At 32.2% G+C, this 25,129-nt stretch overlaps 2 protein-coding genes across 2 annotated transcripts; one reads left to right on the top strand and one right to left on the bottom strand.

The window, feature by feature from the left end:
• Positions 1-207: 207 nt before the first annotated feature.
• Positions 208-3,681, bottom strand: LOC146527585 (uncharacterized). The gene is made up of 5 exons (XM_085204368.1): positions 3,552-3,681; positions 2,774-2,880; positions 2,227-2,410; positions 887-945; positions 208-535 (listed from the first exon to the last, which is right to left on the bottom strand). Exons 2-5 carry the CDS (start codon positions 2,868-2,870, stop codon positions 300-302), a joined length of 576 nt encoding a protein of 191 aa, XP_085060494.1. The 5' UTR covers positions 2,871-2,880; positions 3,552-3,681; the 3' UTR covers positions 208-299.
• Positions 3,682-5,629: 1,948 nt separating this feature from the next.
• On the top strand, positions 5,630-24,408 carry LOC146527584 (uncharacterized). The gene is made up of 27 exons (XM_085204367.1): positions 5,630-5,637; positions 7,154-7,287; positions 7,419-7,566; positions 7,687-7,803; positions 8,151-8,244; positions 8,321-8,431; positions 8,776-9,020; positions 9,250-9,367; positions 9,449-9,581; positions 9,909-10,027; positions 10,112-10,224; positions 10,547-10,756; positions 13,141-13,252; positions 14,163-14,280; positions 15,000-15,133; positions 15,466-15,585; positions 16,125-16,199; positions 16,470-16,583; positions 17,885-17,964; positions 18,451-18,585; positions 20,274-20,432; positions 20,662-20,762; positions 21,171-21,357; positions 22,290-22,481; positions 22,783-22,888; positions 23,278-23,413; positions 24,049-24,408. Exons 1-27 carry the CDS (start codon positions 5,630-5,632, stop codon positions 24,195-24,197), a joined length of 3,468 nt encoding a protein of 1,155 aa, XP_085060493.1. The 3' UTR covers positions 24,198-24,408.
• The last annotated feature ends 721 nt before the right edge of the window (positions 24,409-25,129 follow it).

Below are 25,129 nucleotides of genomic sequence, written 5' to 3'. Positions count from 1 at the left end.
TGTTTATTATTTAATATCAACGGTAACAAAAATATTTAAAATAAAACTAAAATATGTTTAATACAAAAAGCTTAACAAAACCTAAAATGAATATTATAACTATTAATAGACACTCTTTTATCATTTACCATCTTAAAAATAAATTATAATGAACAATCGTTTACTTTTATCGATACAGAATTACAATTTAGCCAAAAAGCACATACAGACACAATTAAGATTATATTATATTTATAAAGTGTACATATTAAAACTATTACATACTTAATTAGGCATTATTAATATGTAATAATGTAAATTTAAAAAACATCTCTACAAATTCCATTAGCGTCCATTACTTGCCCTCTTGGACAATTATCTGGTACAATAATGACATTCGTTAATTGAATTGATTTATTGGGACCAACACTATCATTCGCAAGTTCTTCAGGAGATTCTTCAGGAGAGTTGGTCTCGGGTTCTTTATTCTCAACTACTTCTTTCCTTACTTCCTGCGTGTCATCTGACGTAGCCGAGCAATGATTGTCACACATTTCTGGAAATTATAATTAATAATTAATTAATAATATAAATAAATGGTGTCGACGAATTAATTTAAACGACATTTTCTGATAATAAGACGAAAAGTAATAAACATTAAATATACTTGTATGTATGACTAAGCAGACCAATCTTTAGGACTAGAAGAAAAGCAAGAAAAAATCCACTATTTATTTATCCACTAATTATTCCATAACCAGGAAGTCTATCGAAATTCAAACTAAATATTTTTTCAAATATAATAATTTTCTTACAATTTTATTATTTGTTACACTATTACAATTAAAAATATCTAGAAAATGTTAAAGATATGTCCTTATTAATAATACGCTTAAGCATGGATTACCATTAACAGTAAATACAAGATGGGTAAACTTTTTTAATAAATCGCTTAAGGCTATAAGGCTATAAGCAAACAGCTTTTAAATTATCAATTTTCATTCTTTTTGGGACGTAATTTGAAAAAAAAACTTAATGCTATTTTATCTATGATATTAAAAAATATAAAAACTATTTAAAACATTAAAAATTATGACGTATATAAACTTATGAAATGAATCCTATCATTACACTAACTTCTTATAAATTATTTAATTTACATAGTTTTTACCTAATAGTAATCATTAAATAGAACACTCTTTTACATACAATTTCAGAAGAAATAATAATAATTACTTACTTTATAGGAAGTCTTATTTTAAAGAAAACACTAAACTGCTCTGCACCTATCACACTGGGTTACTTGTGGCCGAATCCTTAAGATCGTCTACTTATACCGTCCGGCCTCCCCGAGTGTTTGTTTATCTAAAAATGTGTGCAAAACGTTCGAACGTCAGTAGGTATTAGTCATTGAATTTTCAACTGAAAAAATTAACTCCCTAGAACTCTCATAGATCGTATTTTTTTCCGGAATCGATAAAACGGCGTCTTATCTATAGTTTTTCGAACAATCTTATTTATTGAATATGTACAATTTTGATACACATATGTGTGACACATTCACGTTTACATTTCCTTTAAATATACTTTGTTTTTCAGGTTCACTCTGTACCTTATATGTTGCAGGGTAGGCAGAGGCAGACTAGTGTTAAGACACTCCGCTCCACACATTCCTTTTCCATTGTGAATAACGGAACTCAACACCGCGTTTTACCTCAACACCAGAGCGAAGAAATGAAAATATTTCATTTTCTCAAGTGGAAATCGAACCACCAACTTGTCGCGTTACAGTCACATTCTTCGCTTCGCTTCTGCCCCTGCGCCACGATTGACCTCCTTATTTTTACTGTATTACACTATATTTTGGATAGGCATATATTTTTATTTATTAGGACAATAAAACAAAATAAATTATTTATATTCACTTCATGATATTCAAGTACATTAAGAAATAATCACTATAAAAGGTTATACTAAGAATAATATATAAGACATAAGTCTAAGGACGAGGTATCTACGGATTGCGCTTCTCACTTTATCCCGCATCGTACCATCCCATTTTCTGACATTACGTATTGAGTGGTGGAACTCTTTCTATTGTCACCAGAAACAGGAAATTAAATTCACCCCTAGCGAGAATCGAATCAACAACCGTCGCGTTTTCAGTCAGGCACAATTTAAACTTAAATGATATTATAGTCTGTTAACACTAAACAAAACGTAAATATATTGTAAAATAGAAATTCTTAAAACACTTCACGCTGAATTTCACCCATTTTTTGGTCTTCCGGATTAGGAGTTGTTATTTCATTTGTATTTTCTGCTGGAGGTTCTTCTAAAGAGTTAGTATCGGTTACTTCATTGGCATCGGCTTTATTTCTCATTTTCTCCAAATCGTCCTCAAAGACTATATGGCCATCGTAAGGTAAATCTAAAATAAATTAAACAATATTTATAATAATAAAAAATGTTACTAGGTAAATTTGTGACTATACTTTTTTCATAGCTAAAATTCCAAAAGCCACCAAACAGGGTTAGTTGTAAAAAAAAGAAAGATTTTTTTATTAAAAAATAAAATAAAAAATCTATAAAGAAATTCCAGGTGAGTTCATTCATAGAGAAGACACGATTTAAAGGACACAATATTTTAATGATGTTTAATTATTAATTTATAACAAAAAATATATAATAATTTCCAGATTATCAATTAAACAAGTTAAAAAAATTGCTGCAAATAATAAATTAATTAATGTTTTATAATATAAATTAAAAAAAATATATCTGATAACCTAACCTGGATCATCGATCTGTTTTTCTTTTTTTCTGTCTGCATATTTCTGCTTAATTTTCTCCATATCATCTGGGGAAAATATGTTACTCTCGTAGTCCATATTTGAGAATCTAAAAATTGCAATACAAACACACATTAAGTGAAATATTTACATAAAATGGTCCATTTTTGACAATGTAATCCTTGAGAAGATGACATAAGTTTTAAATATGTGCGCGACAAAGGACGAATTACTCCATATCACGCCAAACAACACTTCAAGGATAGCTTGATAAGAATGTGGAGAGGTCCTGATTGTGGGATCCGGTGGAAATCGGTTTTTGTTAAGTAGTTTTTGTTAAGAATTATGTTATGTATAATGAAAGGAATTATGTTATGGAATACATATCTAAGAAAAACATGTCAATTAACAGTGATGCTGGTAAGAAATAGTTTTATTTGCATTTAAATAAGTTATATAGTTTATCCCACTTCTTATAAACGTATGTTTATAATATATATAAGATCCAAATTTCTTGAAAACAATAGTTAAATAACAATATAATACCACATATCACAACAACGATATTGATTGATTGAAGCTTTAGGCAAATTTTTCGAATTATTAATTTAAGTTTATTTAAAACAAAACAAAAATAATATAAAACTAAAATTCTAAGTTTTCGAAATGTCTTTCAAATTTCTAAAAATGTATAATATACCAAAATATAAATATAATTCATTCAGTTAAAGTTTCAATTAAAATAACTTTATAATGTTTAATTAAGAAAACGTAACTCACTGTTTATGATACTGACACTGGTTCTATGTAAACACAATATTAGTACTAGCAGTCTGACCTGCTAATGAACGTGGCCAAATGCAAGTCTGTTTATATTGAAAACTTGAATCGTTTTATATAATAACTCGTAATACTCGTACATGTGTGAGTTTGTAGGGTTCGACGGTGTGGCTGGACTCAATTATTTTTTAGCAGGAAAGAGGAAAACTATTGCCAAAACACTCTGCTTACTGCTCGATTTGGAGATATTGCATATTCGATTGTGGAACTACAGCCAATATTTAGACGCTGGCCCATCCTGGCACCATGGTTTCTGATGGCCCAATTAATAGACTTTTTTTATGGGAAGTACTAAACAAAAGTAAACAAAAAAATATGATAAAATAATTAATCTAATATTATAACTGTAGTCAATTCTATTATTATTCGTCTGAATCGCCTTTTTAAATATATAAATCTATTTTTTAATGTAGACTATCGTAATTCAAAACGGAAAAACGTTGTTATTATCTTAAAACTTTATTTTAATTATTATCTCTGAAATTGAAATTATCTTAAATTATATTGTATACATATATTACAAAAAAAAAACTAAAAAGAAAATTAGATTTATACTAAGATTAAAAAAAGTCAAAAATAAGTAACAATTTAGCTTTACTAGATGTCGTAAGGCAAGTTTGTATCGCAGACTCAAGTATAATATATAATCATTATCATGATATCAACAACATAAATATGTTTATTTAAATTAACTTACTACTAGGCCCCACGACCTGAGCGTGTAAGAATAGCTCATAATTGTTCGGGAAAACCACCGAGCAAAATGTTTTTAGCTACACGCTGTATTCTGGACATAGCAGGGTAGACAAAGAGAAACCAGAAACTTGGTGTTAAAATACTTCTGTTCATCAAATTTCGACGAATTTTTAATATACAGGCTGCGAAGAGTAAATTCAAAATTGCATTTTTGTTAGTGAACACCAGAAGTGAAGTAGAGCCAAACAAAAATAACTATCCGACATTTATGAGCTCGAATCCTACTCGGGGCAATGAACTAATATTCTTTAATACGTTAATTTCTTCGCTCAAAAGCGTTGAGTGCCGCCACTCAACACGCAATACCTCGCAAATTCGGCAGAAAGTTGGGAGCGTAGTGTCTTAACACTAGGTAGCCTCCGCCTGCCTTGATATATGTGGAATATGATCGCTAACAAAAATGCAAACCTTAACATACATTTCGCGGACTTATATTCTCATATTATTATGTCTATTTTGTAAATGCCATAGAGCACATCCTCAATATTATAGTAGAATAAATACGTTACTAAGCAACTGTTTGTGCAATTTGACACTCTTTGGAATATTTAACATTAAAAACTAAAGAAGTGTACAGAATTTTCTCAAAATATTAAAAGAATTGTTGTGGTTTTTAAATATATTGAAAAAGAAAATTATTGCAATATGTTCCTTGTTCCTATATTATTCGTTCGATGAATTTGAAATGTTCAAAAGCATAAGTTTAGAAAAGGCACGTGAGTTGAAAATCAGATTTTTGTTTATCTTGTGTATTTTCATGTGTTCTTAAAATGTTTTCAAGGTTGTCTTAAGAACAGGTTTCAAAATTCGTTATTCTTAATTCATCTACCTTTTTCACTTCGCCCGATGAGGTATTTATGTAATTATGTTTTTATAAAGGTAAACGACTGTTCAAATGAAGCAGATACAAGTGTAATTCATAACACTAGGTAAGTTTTTAGCTTTTTTTATTGTGTCCGAAATCTATAATGTAAAAACATATAATTAAATTAAATCAACTTCGCGCAGTATCCCGCACACAGAGGAAATCTAGTGTTGAGACACACATCGTTACCCATTTTCCTCCAATTTAAATAAAATAAATTTATTTCTATCAGTTTATACCTTGCAAAAAAGTAAAAAAAACCATAGTAAGCACGTACATTTGTGCATTGAAATGTCATTATTCACTTCAATTAAGTGTTAAGATATCAGATTACATGATAATTGCACAATTGCAATTAACACGCTCATATTACTTTACTATATCAACTTACATAAATATGTGGGGGTATTTTTAATCCGATTAAAGATGTTAAAAATATATATAGAAAGATTTCTTTTAATATTTACTTACATGTTAATATCGATGTTTATGTTTGGATCCCTGATATAGATTAAAGTAATCGGTTAACATGTACTGATTGATTATCGAATGAAAATACTGATATCTCTTTATGCAATTATTGAGATCTTGCAAAATGGAGGCAGTGGGTTTTACCATCTAGATTCTAGCACATTATATATTTAAAATATCTGAAAAAAAATTCTAACAAGTAAAGCGTATTACACTGTTCAATATTAGTATTTAGAGGATAAGCATGTATGGAATTAATGTCTATTGAATGTAATGCAGGATAGCTGCCAACTAATGTAATAGATTGTACCATTGATTTTGAAAAGAGCAACTGTTGAGTTTCTTGCCGGCTCTTCTCAGCAGAACTGCCTTCCGAACCGGTGGTAGCTTTTTGTTCATATGTTCATTCGACGATTCAAAAGTGCTTATAATAATTGCCTATTTGAATAAAGAATATTTTGAATTTGAATTTGAATGGACAGAAAAACAAAAAGAGGCATTTTTTTTTACTTTTACAATTTTGATAGAGGGTATAATTTGCCATATTAATAAACATAAAAGCGTTTATAGTTCGTTGGAGATGAATTGGAAATTGATCTTTGGAAATTCAAGCGGCAATTTGTGACGTTTCTGTCCACCGACTACGAGATTAGATATCGTTTATGATGCAATTTTGATACGTGCTAATACTGTGCGGTTTTACCCAAATGGGTAAAACCTGCAGTTAAATATATTTTTAGAGTCGAAATTTAAGAAACAAAAATTAGAAACATAATTTTTTGTAGTGAATATTATTTAAAGTCAGGTAAATTATAAAAAATATATTTTTAAACAACAATTATGTTAATTGACCAGAGGCAATTGGAGTCAATAAGAGTCATGGCATGGAATTTGATGGTCTGGACGATAAAAGTTGGCTTTCTCCTCAATAAAACCTGTCAAGATTTTTTTAAGTAGAAAATATAGATAAAAAAGTGGACCACCAATCTCTAGGACAGAGTATAGGCAGGTGCCTTGCCTCGTACAATAGGTGTAAAATACGATTAATATGAAATCAGAGGCTACTAACTACATACTTATGTATATGTAACGAAAGTACTAAAAATATTTTGAATAAGATATTTACCATAACAAATTCTTTTAGATATAAATACCTTGAATTTTATCGATCTATATGTATATTATATTACAAAATCAAATCAATTTCACGCTGTATCCCGCACGCAGCAGAGTAGTCAGAGGGAACCTAGTGTTAAGACACTCCGTTCCCCACTTTCTGCCGAATTCTGAGGCAATGCGTGTTGAGTGGCAGAACTCAACCCCAGACCCCAGAGCGAAGAAATGGAAATATAAACCCACAACCGTCGCGTTACATTCACACCCTTGTACCGCTTCGCCATGACGGCCTCACTTATTATCTTACATTTTTATATAATTATTATTATTGCAGAGGTGCTCCAACAAAGAAAAGAAACAATCACAGATCTCAAAACAAATTGTATCAACATTTTCATATAACTATCAAACCAAAGATACATAAAAGTAATTCCTTGACAGACCTGTCGCCAAACTCTAGTGTTTTTTGTGAGTGCTCTACATTGTTAGTATTACTTTAATAATTTAAAATATTATTCTTCAATGTGTATGTTAAAATAAATAAAAATAAAAATAACTCGTTATGAAAGTTTTACTTATTTACTTAAATGTTGTTATAGCATTCGATTTTCTACAAAATACGAAAACAAAATATTTACGAGAAACCAATCTATGTGAATTATATGAGACATCAGGTGATTCTGTAAACAAATATTTGTCTAAATCCATACAGAAGTCACCGTATATGTCGTGGAATTTTAAGGGAAAGTAAGAGTCGTATTTTGGTATCTACTATAATATAAATATAAATATATATAATATTATATAATATATAATATAATATATAAATAATTATAATATTTGTAATATATATGTATATTTCTTCAGAAAACCCAAGAAGAAACCACAAATGTCACCAGACACCTACGCTTCCAAGTTTGCGACTGAGTATATACGTAAAGATCAGAAAGATTTTAATTTCGCGTCCTGCACCGAGGACTCCAGGTTGTAATTAATTTTATTTGATAAATTCTTTTTAGTTCGTAGCAGTAGTGGGGTAGAGGTAGATTGGAGGTGGGTAGAGGGAAACTCTGTTCCCATTAAGACACTTCCATTTCCCATTTTCCGCTGAATCCTGGATTGTGTGCTGAATGATAGAACTCAAAGACCCGCTTTGCCTCGTTACCAAAGTGAGGAGATAAAATTTTAAATATTTATTTTCCTCGAGTGGGAATCGAAACCACAACTTGTCGCATTTACAATCGCACCCTTTTATCCCTGAGCCATAATTGGCCTCATTAATAAATATACTTAAATTATATAGTATTTTAACAACACCTATTGTATGTTAGTGTATGCAGTTTAGAAGAAATGGACTCTCAAAAGTTTGCCGCATTCCCATTTAAGCCTACGCCCAGTGGTAATTTAAAAGTTCAATCAAATCAGGTACAGCCGTTTTACCATTGAATTGTAGGTAAACACAATAATATAACGAATGTTTAATATCTTCTTATAAATTCAGGTAGTATTCCAATCATCTACTGTCGGTGTGCTCCTAGCTGATCCATCTCAGGCACAAGTTAAAGTAAAATTTGAAGGCAAAGCAACTGGTGAACCACATGAGGATAACTTTGTTAGTAGATAAAATTAAAACCAGCTTCTTGCTGTATCCCGCATACAGGAGGGTAGGCAGAGGAAAGGTAGTGTTAAGACTCTCCAAGCCCTGGTTTAGGGGCGGAACTCAACGCTGGCATTTTGTCTTGGTGGTGGTGACACAGCGTAGAAATTAAAATATTAAAAAATGACTATTCATTTCCTCGAGTGGGTGTCGAAACCATAACCGTCACATTACAGTCACACCCTTTTGTCTTCCCAAAACCTCATTGTTAGTAGATATTTTAGATGATTAACAAAACATGGAACTCTTTTCTCTCTTTTTTCTGTTTTTTTTTCTAATATTTCATTCATTATTCAAAGGAAAATAGTAGTGATGCGGAGCCAAGACTTAATTATGGGCCGAAAGGTCTTAACGTAAATATGCAAGTAAAAAATACTCCTACAAATGATAAAAAAGACAACAGCTCTACTGTAAAAGAAATTAAAAAGAAAGATTTGCATACCCTCGGCTATACTGCCTCAGAGCCGGTTGATTGGATTCGTCTACAATTGCCCAAAAAGCAAGACTTATTTCAAGAAATTTACAGAAGAATACATAATTACATGTAAGAGTACTTAATACTGGTAATTGTAAAACATTTTTTAAATATATCACTGAGTTCTTTTCGATTATATTGCATTTTAATAAAATGATGAACAAAGGGCGAAATTTGCAAATATTATTTACGTGTATAATATTTTTTGAGATTATAGGTCTTGATTATCTAATTATAAGATTCTAATTATAACTAAATACTTATATATTTTAATTTACATTTCTCTTTATTAAATTAGAAATACGGATACAATAGTACATATTGGTCGTGAAAAATTTCACTGTCACCGTATAATACTACAAATTTATTCATCTTTCTTTGAAGTGAATCAACAACCCGAGGTAGAGTTACAACCAGTAAGTAAAAACGAAAGTTTAAAAAGTAAAATAAATATGAATTTAATAGTAATTTATACATACTTTTTTAACTTTTCTCAGACAAGTATAACACCAGAATCATTTCATACAATATATGAGTGGATGATTTTCAGTGGATCTGACAATAGTAAAATTATAAGACGAGATAATGTACTGGATTTATATTGTGCATCTCAATATCTTAGTATTAAAGGTAACGTTTGAAAGGCTTTCAAAAATAACTTCTTCATTTAAAAGGGAATTTCACTTAAAACTCTTTTTATAGACTTTTTCTTCCTTTTCTAATTATTGTAATTTCATTTTTTTGGGAAGCTAGTGTTAAGGCACTTCGTTCCCACTGAGACGCCTCCGTTCCCTATTTCCAATTCTGGAGGCATTGCGTGTTGAGTCTAAGTAGTGGAACTCACTGCTGGCGCTTTGCCTCGTTACCAGAGCGAGGTAAATGAAAATATAAAGTATTTTATTTCCTCGAGTGGATATCCAGGTGTCGGTCCCGTTACTTAGTTTATTATAATTACAGATTTGGAAGACCAATGCTGGGCGTTTATTGTAAATGAAAATATATTTAATGAAGATACCGCTTTTATTTTATATAGAGAAGCTAGAGTAAAACGTGTCACAGCTGTAATGGAACTGATGGTATTTTGTATTTCATAAGCTCATTAATAAAATGAATGCCTTTGTAATAGAATTTTCTTATTATTTTAATGAATTTAATTTAAGGTCCCCAGAATTGTAAGATTCTTTCTGCCACTCGTTGCATCTAATGATTTTCTACAACTGGAGCCTGAGGAAATTATGACTATTTTAAAATCAAACCATATATGTGTTACCAGGTATTTGTATTCTATTTTTCAGCTTCACGCTGTATCTAGTAATAAAAGCAGAGGGTACCTAGTCTTAAAACTCTCCGCTCCCCATTTTTTGCCAAATTTTCGGGGCATTGTGTGTTTAGTGGCAAAACTCAACGCTATGCTTTTTGCCTCGGCACCAAAGCCAAGAAATGAAAATTAATTATAAATTAAAATCGAACCCACACACTTGTTTGTGCCCCTGCGGCCGCGACGGCCTCTTATTTGTGCTGTAAAGGTTAAAACTATATATTATAATATTTATAATAATATTTATTATCTTTATCTTTATGTTTTATATATTAAGTGAAATAGAAGTATTAATGGCTGGAGTGAGATGGTTGTACGGGGACTGGAAGCACCGATGTCCCTTGGCCACAGAGGTTATGCGATGCGTTCGGTTCGGCCTCATATCGCCATGGCAGCTCGTGGACATCAAGAGGAATCCTGAAAATACAGAAATACTTGACATTGTTAGTGAACCCGAAATACAGCAAATGGTTGATGATGGACTAGCGTAAGTTTATAGTTTAAATTATATTAAAACTAGGGGACGCGCGCAGCTTCGCTAGCTTATTTAGGGGTGAATTCTAATAAACCATGTGTTCAATGAAATATTTTTAAGTCTAAATTTCAAATTTTATAAAAATTGGTGGCGATTTGAAGACTTTTCCATACAAACTTTCAACCCCATATTTGCATCCTTAGGGGGTGAAATTTAGAAAACCATGAAACACATGTTCAGTTAAATATCTTTAAGAGTCTAAATTTCAAATTTTATAAAAATCGGTGGCGATTTAAGAATTTTTCCATACAAACTTCCAACCCCTTATTTGCACCCTTAGGGGGAGAATTCTAGAAAACGATAAAACACGTGTTCAATTAAATACTTTTAAAAATCTAAATTTCAAATTTTATAAAAATCGGTGAAGATTACATTTTTTTTCCATACAAACTTTGAATCCCTATTTGACCCATATTTAGGGTTAAAATTTTTCAAAATCCCTTCTTGGTGGACGTCCAGATTACGAAAGTAAACATCTGTCCAAATGTCACGTTTCTACGCACAGCGGTTACGGCTGTGCGTGCGTCTTACCTCAGTGTCAGTGAGGACAAGTCCTTTTTTTAAACGGTTTTATTTAGCTCACCCCGTTTGTTTGTTTGTTTGGGTCAAATTTAGTAATTGAAATTTAACCCTCTTCCCGTTAACCGATTGATCTGAAATTTGGTATACGCCTTTGATTCTGGTGACAATACAATTATCCATATTCAATATTATTGTGAATCCAAGATGGCCGCCGCTACAAGATGGCGGACAACTTAGTTTTTTTCAATCCCATCAATATGGATATCAAATGAAAGGGCTTGTCAAGTAGAATTCAGTGGACTATACAAAATCAAAATCCAAGATGGCCGCCACTATAAGATGGCGGACAAGTTAGTTTTTTTCAATCCTATCAATACGGGTATCAAATGAAAGGGCTTGTCAAGTAGAATTCAGTGCACTATACAAAATCAAAATCAAAGATGGCCACTGCTACAAAATGGCGGATAATGTAGTTTTCAATCCCATCAATATGGGTATCAAAATAAAGGGCTTGGTAAGTATAATATAGTATACTATACAAAATTACAATATGAATCTCCCACCCAAGTCAAGATCTGGTATCCTGTCGAGGACTGTATGGCGTTAGGGTGGCTAAAAATGATACGTCGCTAGGGGTACACCACCCAAGTTAAGGTAAAAGGTAAAAGCGCGCCGAGAACTGTATGGCATTAGGGTGGATAAAAATGATATGTCGTTAGCGTTTTCCCCTCAAGATTCAGGCACATCTTGTTGTACATAGCCTTGCCCCTCTATTGGACCTCTGGGGGGGTCGTTCGTAACATTCTCCATTAACCTTGCAATAATGAGACATCGAGCCTCATTTCAACGAATTGAATAGCATGAGAAATAAAAACTAAAAACTTAAAAATAAAAAAGTAAAAAAAAAATTTTAAGTTAAACGGTTTTATATTGCAGATAAATGTACTAAAAGCTAAAAAATAATTTCATAGAAATTATCATTACTAAAATAAAATCGTGGGGACACTTGCTACTTACCACTAGGTGGGTGAAGTCTCACGCTATGTCTTTCAATTGTAGATATTGGACGTGCCCCACGATTTTATTTTAGTAATCATAATTTCTATGAAATATACATAATATGTGTATTTTAATATTTGCATTTTGTGCGTATGTTTTGAGCCATTGAACTCGTCAATATACGTCAATATTGCCAATAAATAACTTATATAAACCGCATATTTGTATTAAATAATCTAATTTACAATTTGTTTCCTCAATTCATTTTACCACAATATTTTAATTACCTACCTTAAAAAGGTATGTAATTTCAGTTATTAATATTTAAAAGTAGGTCATATTAATGATAATAATATGTAACATTGACAAGTGATATTTAAAAAGAAATTAATAATTCAATATTTTAATATTTTGTGTATAATATAGGTAGTGTTTAAACTCCCCACCACAGTGGGTGTATTAATTTTTTTTTTTCAGTGTCACGCTGTATCCTGCATATAGCAGGCTAGGCGGAGGGAGTTTTGTTTTAAAACACTCCCGTTTCCCACTTTCCACCAAATTTTGGAGGCTTTTCATATTGACTGGCGTGAAATTTAATGACGTTTGGACATTTGAAATTAAAATATTAAATACTTGATTTCCTCGAAGGGGAATGAAACCCACAACCCGTCGCGTTTTGCACGCAGTTGCACGCTTGTGGCCCTGCGCCACGACTGGCTTCATTGTAAATGCATAAGCTGTATAATTCATCATTTACTTAGATAATTTGCATGAATGCAATACGACAACTATATACTATGAATATAATACGGCAGGTACGTTATAATCAAGTACTGGTATGGCAACAATTCGAAAAACTATTACCACTGGCTCGACGTGCTGGGGCTCACTGAACCCGCCGAGAGGAACTGGATGGGAGAGGAAAAGGTTATATTTAAAATTGTTATGTTTTTTTTTAAACTTTGCTTATAAGTTGTATATTTTTTAGAACTTGTAACTTGGGCAAATAGTATTCTTTTTAAGGTTCCGTACCGCAAGAGGTAAAAACGGAACTCTATCATTCTCGAAGTAGCGTGGAGGTACCAAAGTGAAATTAATATTAAATATTTAAGTTTATGATGTCTTGAATTTTATTAAATTTGGCACAAATTGGTCATTCATAATTAGAAAAAAGTCATTACAAACTTCAAGTTCAAGCTTCGATGAGCGAGTCCGACTCGTACATAACCGGTCCTTTATTTTTAACATGAGTGCAGTTTTTGCATAAGATTTTTTGTGGTATTTTGTTGGTATTCTTTGTACCTGATATTTCATAATTATTTTAAATAAATAGGTAAAACACATATTCGAAACTTGTTTATTGAAATGAATTTAGTGTTCGCCTTTTAACAAATAATAACACATACGCGTATGTGTGACGTAAGTATACGTTCATATCATTTATGTAACAAATGAGGAAAACGACAAATTCCAGAAAATGTCTGATTCATTAAAATTAAATATATAGTTTGTGTGTTTGTAATAAAAAAAAGAAATAATTGTTGTTATTGTGTAACTCTATGCAACATTATTACCAGGGTCCACCTTCCTACTCAACCTACTCCACTTTGCACGGTTTTTTGCTTCCTCGGTGGTAAGACCATTGGCTCTCATGTCCTGCATCACGACATCCAACCAGGGCTTCCTAGCGTTTTATCGACTTACACCATATCAATAATTATTATACCATAAAAAACACGTCATAGAAATGAAATCTATGACTCATGACACAAATGCATTAGACTAACATTTTTAGTATTTAATATGCAAGTTTGATAAATATTAAATATTTATACAGAACCATGTAACGTATAAGGATTTTCTCAAATATCTTGAGGAATTTTTGGTGCCTAAGGAGCAGATGTACCAACAGATGGCGATAATGCAACCACTGCGGCGAAACGACGACGGTCGTGGTAAATCAATTGTGGTTTTACATATAAATACAATATAATCTATATATATAAAATCGAAAGGTCACTCACTCATCACGAAATCTCAGAAACTGCATATGCTAGGAATCTCAAATTTTGCATAGACGTCACTAGGACGTAGTCATGGGGCAGAAATTAATAATAACATAGTTCACGCGGGTGAAACCGCGAGCGGGCCGCTAGTATATAATATAATTTAAGATAATTTTAATAATAAAAATTGAGACCAGACCAGTTACCACAAATCGTCTATGGGTATGCAAAGTGCCTCGGTGGAGAGTGGGAAACGGAAGTGTCTTAACACTAAGTTTCCTAGTTCCGTCTGCTGAGCCTGTTATGTGCGGGATACAGTGTGAGGCTAAAAAAAATCCTAATAAGCACTTGCTTAATTGAACGTAACACAACTGCATGCGATCATTGTTTTTTAATTGACTTGTCACTCTTACAATGGTCGACATACCTAACATATTTCATGGTAATATGTACTTAATTAGCAACAATTAACTACGTTATCCAATTAAGAATGATTAAATTTTATTGATAGTTTCCACAGGAATACTAAGAAAAAATTGTTTTTAAGCAATTTTTTTAGCTGGGTCCTCCAGTAATATTTTTAGTGGATTTAAATCCCCTAAAATCGTTTTCGTTATTGTAGTACAATAGATAATACATCATTACTGTTGCTAAATTATTTTTAACAGGCAGCTTGGACAAGGATAACATGGATATACGTAAGGGTACAATAGAATTTCCTCTGCCAGCAGCTTTGAGAGAATTGTCAGCTAGTAAGGAAAAAAGTCCAACCATGAGTGATTTTTGTGAAAATAGGAAACAGGTGATGACAAATGATTATGTATATACGTAGATTCTTAATGGGTGAACATATAATGTAATGGTTGTGTAACTTTACATAAGTTTTCATTTATAAAAATACAATTTAAGTAGTCTCCAAAGCCTCCAAAACGCGGCGATGCTTTCCGTCACTCAACACGCAAAGTCTCCAGAATACGGCGGGAAATGAGGAACGAAATGTCTTACCACTAGGTTTCCCCGGTCCCCTGTATCTCCTACCCTGTGTATGTCTTCCTATCCTGCTGTATGCGGGAGGCTTTATATAAGTACCCTCCAATGAGTTTATATTGTGCTCATCGTAAACTTATTTTAAAGATAAAGCAAAATGCACAAACTTATCCTCCAAATCGATCTCCGCCGCCAACATCCGCCAGAAAAATCTCAACTCTACCGGAACCTAAGACTATAGTGGAACGGAGACATTTTGATGTAGAGGTACCTACTTTTAATGATTGTTATATGTAAAATTTATTTTGTTTTCTTTTTTTATTATTTTCACCTTGTATCTCTCAGAAGGAACCTAGTGTTCGAGAGACACAAGACACTCCGTTCCCCATTTTCCGCTAATGTTACACATACCTTACTACAATATTTACTTACAGATACTTTAAATAACTAAGCTTGTTTGTTTTACTTCGCACCGATTTCAAAATTATAAAATCTGTGTAAAATTATTTTTTACTTTTTAGTTCGTTGTTAGAAGTTGGTTTTTCTTTTTGTTAAAAATAACTTATTTAATTTTCATTTTTTTCACTCTGGTGTCGATGCAAAACGCAGCGGTGAGCCGCCACACGACCCGCAATTGTTCCAGAATTCGGTTGAAAGTAGAAAACAGAGTGTCTTAACACTGAGCTCCCTCTGCCTATCCTACTACATACAGCTGTAACAACGTAAAGCTGAAAAATGTGTTTTATTTACATTAATTATTATGTTCGCAAATTTTTATTTGGTCAAGTTTGCTATGTCACTTGCAGGAGCAAAAACATGATCAGCCAACACAAAGCGAGCAGCTGCGTCAAATACATATGTGTAAATTAAAGACAAATCGAGTAAATCATTTTTTTCTTTATTTTTATTGTCCATTTTATTTTATATCTATCTATCTTTATATTTTATCTTATATCTATCTTTGAGTATTGTATTAAGGGCCTAGTGAGAAATGAAAATAGTCCATTTGTTGCATTTTTTTTAATTCACAAGAAAAAACCAAAAAATATGAACTTCAATTTGTTAATTCTCCTTTTAGGTATTTGTTTTGAAAGTACATTGACTTCAGTGTAATTGCTATTTAAAATAAATTTGTAAATTAAATGTTGCAGACGCCATTTTCTTTTCCAATAAATGATCTACCGGAGAAAGATTCAGCAGAAGATTTCAACACGACCAGCGAGACCAGCAGTGACGCTGTTGGAACCACCAGCACCACAGAAAATGTAATAAATAAATATATTTATTTATTGTAGAGGTAATGAATTAGATGTATTTTATTAGTACATGTTTCATAATAAAAAACTAAACTATTCGAAAAATTATTTTTTAAGAAATGTGCTAGCTTTAAAAATAGATTTGGCCTAGACTTAGTGGTATACTAGCTACTTTTTTTTATTCTTAGTGCGTCAGGCTAAAATTCTTGTATTAGTAATAAAATTGCTAAAAGTTCGTATTGCGTTAAGTCCTAAAGAACCATATGAATATATTTTTTGTTACAAAATATAGAGTGTTGAATATACTTTCACACATTTATCTTCATTTTATGTTAAAAAAATATTTTCAGGTTTTCCCCATGCAAAAAAGGGAATAGGGAAAACCTAAAAATGCTTAACGAAATTTGACACAGAAATTGGAGCTGTTAGTTATGCAATAAAACATCCCTCTATTACAGTATACGATACGAGTATTTACTAACAATATGTATATTTTTTAATTACACTATGGGAAATTATCATGTACAAACTAAAGGAAAATTATTAAGGACTTTAGAACCTACGTAAACGCGTAATTAGATATATCTACTTATTTTTATTTTTATTGACTTTCCGCCTATTTAAAAAATAGCCAGGTGGCCGAACGTTTATTCCGTGTAATAAAAGGAAACTGAAGAAATTTAGGTATATTTGTTAAATAGATATTTAATAAATTTAAATATTTATCTCAGTGTAATTAGATATTTATATTATAACTAACTCTTTTTGTGAATAATATTTGATATTCGAAAGAATTTATATAGTTATGCATAGTCACTCCTAAATACATAAGTGTACGTATATAATATTCTTTCTTTATAAATACAGATTCAAAATTCTGTAACACAAACAACTTAAAATAAATACTCTAATATATAGATAGATGTTAATAAATGTACCTAAATGATAAAACATACCTTTCTCTAGATTTTCTAAATTCACGGCATAAGAGTCAAATGAACGTATCTACATTTACTAAATTTTACAGGAGAGCAAAAATACTGTGAATATTCACCACCTCAAACTTTACCAACTTATTAATAGAGGTAGTATTTGATTATTGATTTTTTTTGATTTGAGTATTGAAATAAAAATATATAATTATGTATTACTCTACTATTAGAGCTTTAAAAACAATAATAATTGTTTATTTGCATAATCTTACAAAGACAGAATATAATATATTTTTGTAGATACGTTCATCTGGTTCTTATATTCAACAATCAAGCATATATTTATAATTATATATATTTTTTTAATTTTCTTACCAGAATCACAGTACAAGTGAGAGACATAGCGTAGCAGCAACGTTTCTCGCTGCGGCGACGGCGGCACTGTCCAATGTCAAGAGGTTAATATATTATTCAAAATGGTTCTTTTTAGTATCTTTGTCTTATATGTTTTTTTTTATAATCACACTGTATCCCACATATAGCATGGGAGGCTGAGGGAACCTTTTCTCCATACACTTACACACGCTCTAGGGTGTGAAGACATCCCGTTCCGAACGCACCAGCCAATTTGATGACAGTGCGTGTTAAATGGCGGGTCTTAACGCCGTGCTTTGTCTGGAAATTAATTCATTCCGCCAATTGCGAATCGAACCCACTAGACACTGTGCCACTGAACAAAACAGCCATCATATATATATTTAGGATAATAGGAAAACAGAGAGAGAATTAATGTTAGCGTTATCCTATTTTTTCTTTAAGCTCAATTTTATGGCATTGTATTTAAATGGTGGAAATTTCCACCGAGTATATTTATTCTTGATAATATTTACAATTGCCTAAACATATTGTAATCGGCATTTGCAATATTTTTCATCTAATTACAGAGAATCGCTATGTCCCACACATCAAACAGCAAACACGTCGCGTCAAGAAACTCAAGTCGTCGCCCCTTCAAAATTATTTAGTCCACAAACATCTATGTTCAACCAGTCCAAGGAATCGCTCGCTAGAATCAATATGTAAATATTTATATTATGTTATTTAAAGAATCCGGCTCTGAATTTTACGAGGAAAGAAATTCTGCGGTTTAGCTGCTTTTTCTTTAAATAAAATATAATAAATCAGCTTGACGTTGTATCCCGTTGTATCCCGAGTGTAGACGGAGGGAACCTAGTGTTAGGACACTCCGTTCCCCATTCATTTCCTCGGATCGAAACTCCAGTCAGTAGCATTCGCAGTAATCTATATCTATATATATAAAATCGAAAGGTCACTCACTCATCACGAGATCTCAGAAACTACAAGTGCTAGGAATGTCAAATTTTGCATAGGAGTTACTTATAGGACGTAGGTGCTCGCTAAGATGGGAATTTCAAATATTCGACTTCTAAGGGGTTGTTTTTGGGGTTAAAGTTTGTATGAAACTTCGTTACTACAAATGCTAGGAGTCTCAAATTTTGCATAGACGTCACTAGGACGTAGTCACGGAGACAGAAATTAATAATAACATAGTTCACGCGGGTGTAACCGCGAGCGGGCCGCTAGTACCAGTATATAAGCTTTGGGCCTTAGTATTAATGCAACTATTCATAGAAAAATAGAATCTAATTTTAATGTATTGATGACAATATTGAAGTCATTAGTTTGTTTGTTAATGTTGTGTAGATTCAAATTCTGTATAGCCAGAAATAAATTTAGTTACTTTTATTTATTTTTTTAATAAAATATTTACCAAACCGTATGTTTAATCTAATCTACCATGTAGGTTTATAATATGAGGGGATTGTCAAGGTTCATTGTATCACAAATAAATATTAGAAAAATATATTTGTAAGTCATTGCGTCACAAACCAGGAAAATATATGTGTTAAGCGTTAAAAACATTGATAAGGGTTTACAATATTTAATCAACGTTTTTATTTACCTGCACATGTGTTAAATATTGATTTTTATAGCTTACGTCCGCTTTGGTCTCTATATTACAAAATGTTTAAAAAATATAGTGTCATACTAATGACCTTCAATACAGATATAATAAATACATTGAAGGACATAACTATGTCACTTTAAATTAAATTAAATATATTCGCCAGCTTCACGCTGTATCCCGCACACAGCAGGGTAGGCAGAGGGAACACAGTGCTAAGACACTCCGTTCCCCACTTTCATTATTATTGCATTGCATTGCATTAAATATATTCAGTATAAAAATATAATTTTTTCTACTTATCTATTTCAAGGTTCAACAACCTTACAACGTTTTATTAAATCTTTGTTTAATGAAGTTATAAATCTATAAATAATAATAATAGATGTAAGTAGTTACGTACATGAATGATAAATATTTTACTTTGTTCTTTTTAACGCAATCAAGCGAGTGCGATAGTAAAAATATTAATTGAACAGGAGTCACATTGGAACGTATTTTATATTCTTATTTAATTATTTAATCATTACCTATAATACTCTTTCTTTTATTCAGGAATTAAAATCTCTCTGATTACCATATTTGTATTTTAAAAAAACAAACATATTATAAATAAATACCACCCCTACGAATATACATATTTATTTAATTAACATTATTAAAAAAAAAATGCTTCACGCTGTATCCCGCACACAGCAGGGTAGGTAGGGTAGGTAACTCAACATCGCGTTCAAAAATGATAATATTTTTTATATTAATATTGGTTTTTTAATAATATAGGAATAAGTTATCGACGTCAATTCTTGGACCATCCAATAAAAACTACATCGCAGAAGGATCACTCTTCAATTGGGACAGAGAAACTGTGTTGGTGTTCGGAGGTATAGATCCCCATACAAACTATGGAGTCGGTGGAAACACTGGGAAGGATATTTATAGGTTATTATTTTTTTTTAAATATAATATGTTTGATTTATAACTTTATAAAAATTAATTAATTATTGAATTATAACAAAAATACGAAAAAAATTACTAACTTTGTAGTATTTCTTATATATTTTTAACGATATAAAGAACATTTATTCTTATTTAAAAAATAGAAAATTATTTATATAAAAAGATAATTATATATATAATTAATATTAAAAAACATAAAACAATGTTTTAGATTTGATCCTGTAACAAATTCGTGGGATATAGTAGGTGAGCTTCCTGAGCCTCGACACCATCATTCCGTGGCCTTTTTACGGGGCAGAGTTTTTCTAGTTGGTAAGATTTGTGATACTTTTATTTAGTTTACTTATGTTAAAAGAAATAAAAGTAAATATTTTAAATATAATCATTTAGTATACTAATATACTACACTAGCGGCCCGCTCGCGGTTTCACCCGCGTGAACTATGTTATTATTAATTTCTGTCTCCATGACTACATCCTAGTGACGTCTATGCAAAATTTGAGACTCCTAGCATTTGTAGTAACGAATTTTCATACAATTTTCGACCCTAAAAACAACCCCTTAGAAGTCGAATATTGCAAATTCCCGTCTTAGCGAGCACCTACGTCCTATAAGTAACTCCTATGCGAAAATTGAGATTCCTAGCACTTGTAGTTTCTGAGATTTCGTGATGAGTGAGTGACCTTTCGATTTTATATATATAGATTAATATAAATACAGGAGGTGCAGACCCCCGCGAAGATGACTTGCGCGGCAAGTCTGTGGTAGTGTCAACAGTGTGGAGCTACGAACCAGTCACGAGATCGTGGTACAGTGAGTCTGGCCTCGCTATACCCAGGAAGAACTTCGGTTTGGTGGTGCATCGCATGGCGTTGTATGCGATTGGCGGTCAGGACAAGAAGGGCAGGTGAGGAGTGATGAACATCTATCTTAGTAATATTGTGCTGAAATCTTTTTTCAGCACAATATTACTAAGAAGGATTTGAGAACAAGTCACGTTCCAAATGAAATTTTAGACGAGATCTTGTTTTTGAAAAAAAAAAATAATAATAAAAATAATAAGCCCCCCAAAATCCTACCTTACGTCCTAGCTGAACACCTTGCTAACGTGGGGGGCGGTAACGTATACTGACGAAACTTACACGGCCAACAAGGCAAAGGTAACCCATAAATATGGGGACACGTCTAAAAAGAAAACTGAGAGGGCCGCTTCCCGAGGGTCATCGTCGGGGCACACCTGGAGCTGACGCTGGGTGTTTCAGCATGCGAACCGTCAGCGGTCTGGAGTTGAACAGGCGGGCTCCCACCGACAAATATACTACAGCCGAACACACCTCCCTAAACAATAGTCCCATAGAACCATATAGCCCAAGTAGTGAATCTTCCATACCATCATTGCCTTCTTCAACTCATACAGTTGAACACATACCAACTTTGAGTGTTGCGCGGGAGGCAAATGCCTTTTGGCCCGCGTCCACCAAAGTTGGGAAACCAAGAGTACGCATGAGATGGAGTTCTGAAGTAAATATTTTTATTATGCGTACCTATTACCAAATCACTAAGTTAGAAACAGATTTCACAATATATAGACAACGCCTACACGAAATATTCAGTCAAAAATTTCCTTACATCAATGTTTCCCAGCAAAGAGTATCTGACCAAATGAGAACAATCATTAAAATAAACTACTGCCTCAGGAGTTGTTGAATCAAATAAAAATAAAAATCTTTCAAGAACTAAAAATTGTCTATTATTTTCTTTTACGATTTTATGACTATAAAGTTATCAATTTTAATAGAAAGTATCGATAAGTAATAATTATAACAATTTTCGTATCAGGGTTCTCCGTTCCATCGAACGTTTTGATCCAAAAAGCGGTTCCTGGAGCGAAGTCAGGCCGATGTACGCCGCTCGGATGGCGGCCGCCACCACCAAGTACCGCGACTACATCTGGGTGGCGGGCGGCATGACCGGCGAGCGCCGCCGCCCCGTCTGCGGCAGCGTGGAGTGCTACAGCTCGAAGACTAACCAGTGAGATCATCTATCTATCTATCTGTATAATAGATATATAGTGTAGATCGCTCAATATTAAGCGAAAATTGAAGCGACTATTGAAAACATATAATGTTAATATATCAAAAAAATAAACAACTGTTCGTAACATCTTAATATTTTACATTCACGTACGAAAATGTTATTGAAAATCTTGAACTGAAGACTGAAATAAGTTCAGTCTTCTTTCAATCATCTGTCTTAAAAATTTCGGCTTCAATATTATTAGTATCCATAACATTTTTATTTAATGACAATTATTTTCTATTATATTCAAAAGGTGGACAGAAATTCACAGTCTTAGATTTCCTCGATGCTTCGCTACGTTGTTTTCTATGAACGACAAATTGTATATAATCGGGGGCGCTGGCAAAATGTCTGACAAGGTACTTTACAATAAAATATTTAGTTTTAAATTTAAGTTCAACTGATTGATTGGACGCACAATGATCGTGAATTCGTTGCTAGTTGGAATGTTTATCTGAGAATCTTTTGAAACGGTTAAGCAATTGAACTTTACTCTTATATACATATTTTTAGTATTTGAAGCTATATGCTTCAATATACGCCCAAGGTTACCTGGAAGAAATGGCTATTTAGCCAAAAGATCACCTTTTGTACGATGTTTTATATACGAGTATAGTATACAAATAGAGCTATAACCATAATAAAATATGATTTTAGAAGAAATATAATATTTTGGTTAACTACACAAAGTAAAAGTAAATATAAAAATGGTCAATTTCAATTGATTTGCAACTTATTTGACAAATAGGATAAAACACCCAGCAGTGTGGGCGCCATTGATGTGTGGGACTGGAAGGAGCGTCGTTGGAAGTTGGAGACTGAGCTGTCGATACCAAGACATGGACACGCACTGGCGTACCTCGGCACACAACTTATTATTATAGGTAATAGGAAAATAAATTGTATTTGCTTGGGAAATGGAAAAAACGGAATTACATTATTATAATAATAAATTTAAATGCACATGTTCCTTTAATTAATCAATGTCAAGTATTAGCTATTTTGGTAACAGATAAATATATTAATAATAAGATAACGTGAAATCAATAAACCTATTTCAGGTATAGAATGAAAGATTTACTAAGATTATCTACCTAGAATTAATAATAGTCGATAAGGCAATAATATTTGTTTATTTTTTTAACACGACATAATATTTGCTCTTGCATAAGCAAGCAATAAGAAAGCAATAAAATACGGAAACCATAAGGTTTCCGTATTTTATTTTTTCAATAAATAAGTTAAACCTCCCCCTAAGGATCCACGACGATGAGTTCAGCGCTTCACGCATCGAATTCATTATTTGGCGGGTATTTGTAACTTCTAAATTTTAAGTAAGAAAAATTGCAGTATTATATTGCACATAGATAATAGAGTATCTTGCATTAGGTATTTTACTTTACCTTAGGCATCTACTGCTAATGTTGCTAAAATAAAGAAAAGAAAAAAAAAATACTGCTGTTTTTGATACGGAATTCCCCTTATGTAGCTTAAATTTAACTTAACTATATTTTAATAGGTGGTGTAACGACAATCTACATGAGAGCTCTAAGTAACGTAGAGTCGTTTTGCTGCGAGCGCGGCGCCTGGATCCGTGGAGTCGCCACGCTGCCGACCCCTCTCTCAGGCCACGGGGCTGTCACTCTACCACCCGCATCCCTCATGTGAACTTATGAAAACCTAATATTTTTGGTGTTTTATCTGAAAATATGCCTTATGTTACTAGAGAATGCTTTTTTTTATATGTTCTTTTTTTGTAAATGTTGATGTTTTTTTTTTACTTGTTTGTTGTAGAAATTGCTTGTGAATTGCTATTTATAACTTATATATTATTTGTTATTTTTGTTAAATCAAAAATATATTTTACCAGATTTGTTGTATATTTTTGTTTTAATTGATGTATTGTTTTGTGATTATTGCAGCTTTTGTGATAATATTTCGCATATTTTTAAGTATTCAAATTATTTAAAAAATATGCTTTTTTTTTCTTTTTTTTTCGGTTTTGAGGTTAATGCTATTGGCCTTTACAGTGACACAGTTTACTTTACTTTCCCTGAAAATATGCAGGCATATGGCTGCCTGTGGGAAAAAAATATGCCTCGACGTCAACAATATATGGGGACATCGTGGTGTAGGGGCGTGCAATACTCGGTGGACTGTAATATGTAGAAGATTTCGTTGCTCTGGTAACGGGGCAAAGCGCGGCGTTGAATTCCGCCAATTTACAAGAAATTATCGCAATCTCTTAAGAATTCTTCTAGAAGAGAAGTGTCTTAAGATTACGTTCCCAGGTTCCCTCTACCTAACTTACTATGTGCGGGCTACAGCGTGAAACTATAAAAAAGGAAATTTGTCTCAGGTTTCGTAAAAATGTTTATTTACTATGAATATTTATTATATTATATACATCTATTTCTTTATAGAAACAACCGCAACTTTCTTATGTATGTACAGTTTACATGTCAAGCTTCAATTTTGGCTCATTTTCATTTAAAATTTGCTAGAAATCGATTGTAGGGCATTGCAAATCAATTAATAAGTTATAAAAATAATTGTATTAAAATAATACTTAAAATTATTTTTCCTTAATATTCAAAAAA

The sequence above is a fragment of the Heliconius melpomene genome, chromosome 20 (genome assembly GCF_056956725.1).
Source record: "Heliconius melpomene rosina isolate 202511_hmr_F chromosome 20, ASM5695672v1, whole genome shotgun sequence".
Lineage (NCBI taxonomy): Eukaryota > Metazoa > Arthropoda > Insecta > Lepidoptera > Nymphalidae > Heliconius > Heliconius melpomene.
The sequence above is the reverse complement of the archived record's forward strand: the minus strand, read 5'-3'. Positions and strand labels throughout refer to the sequence as shown.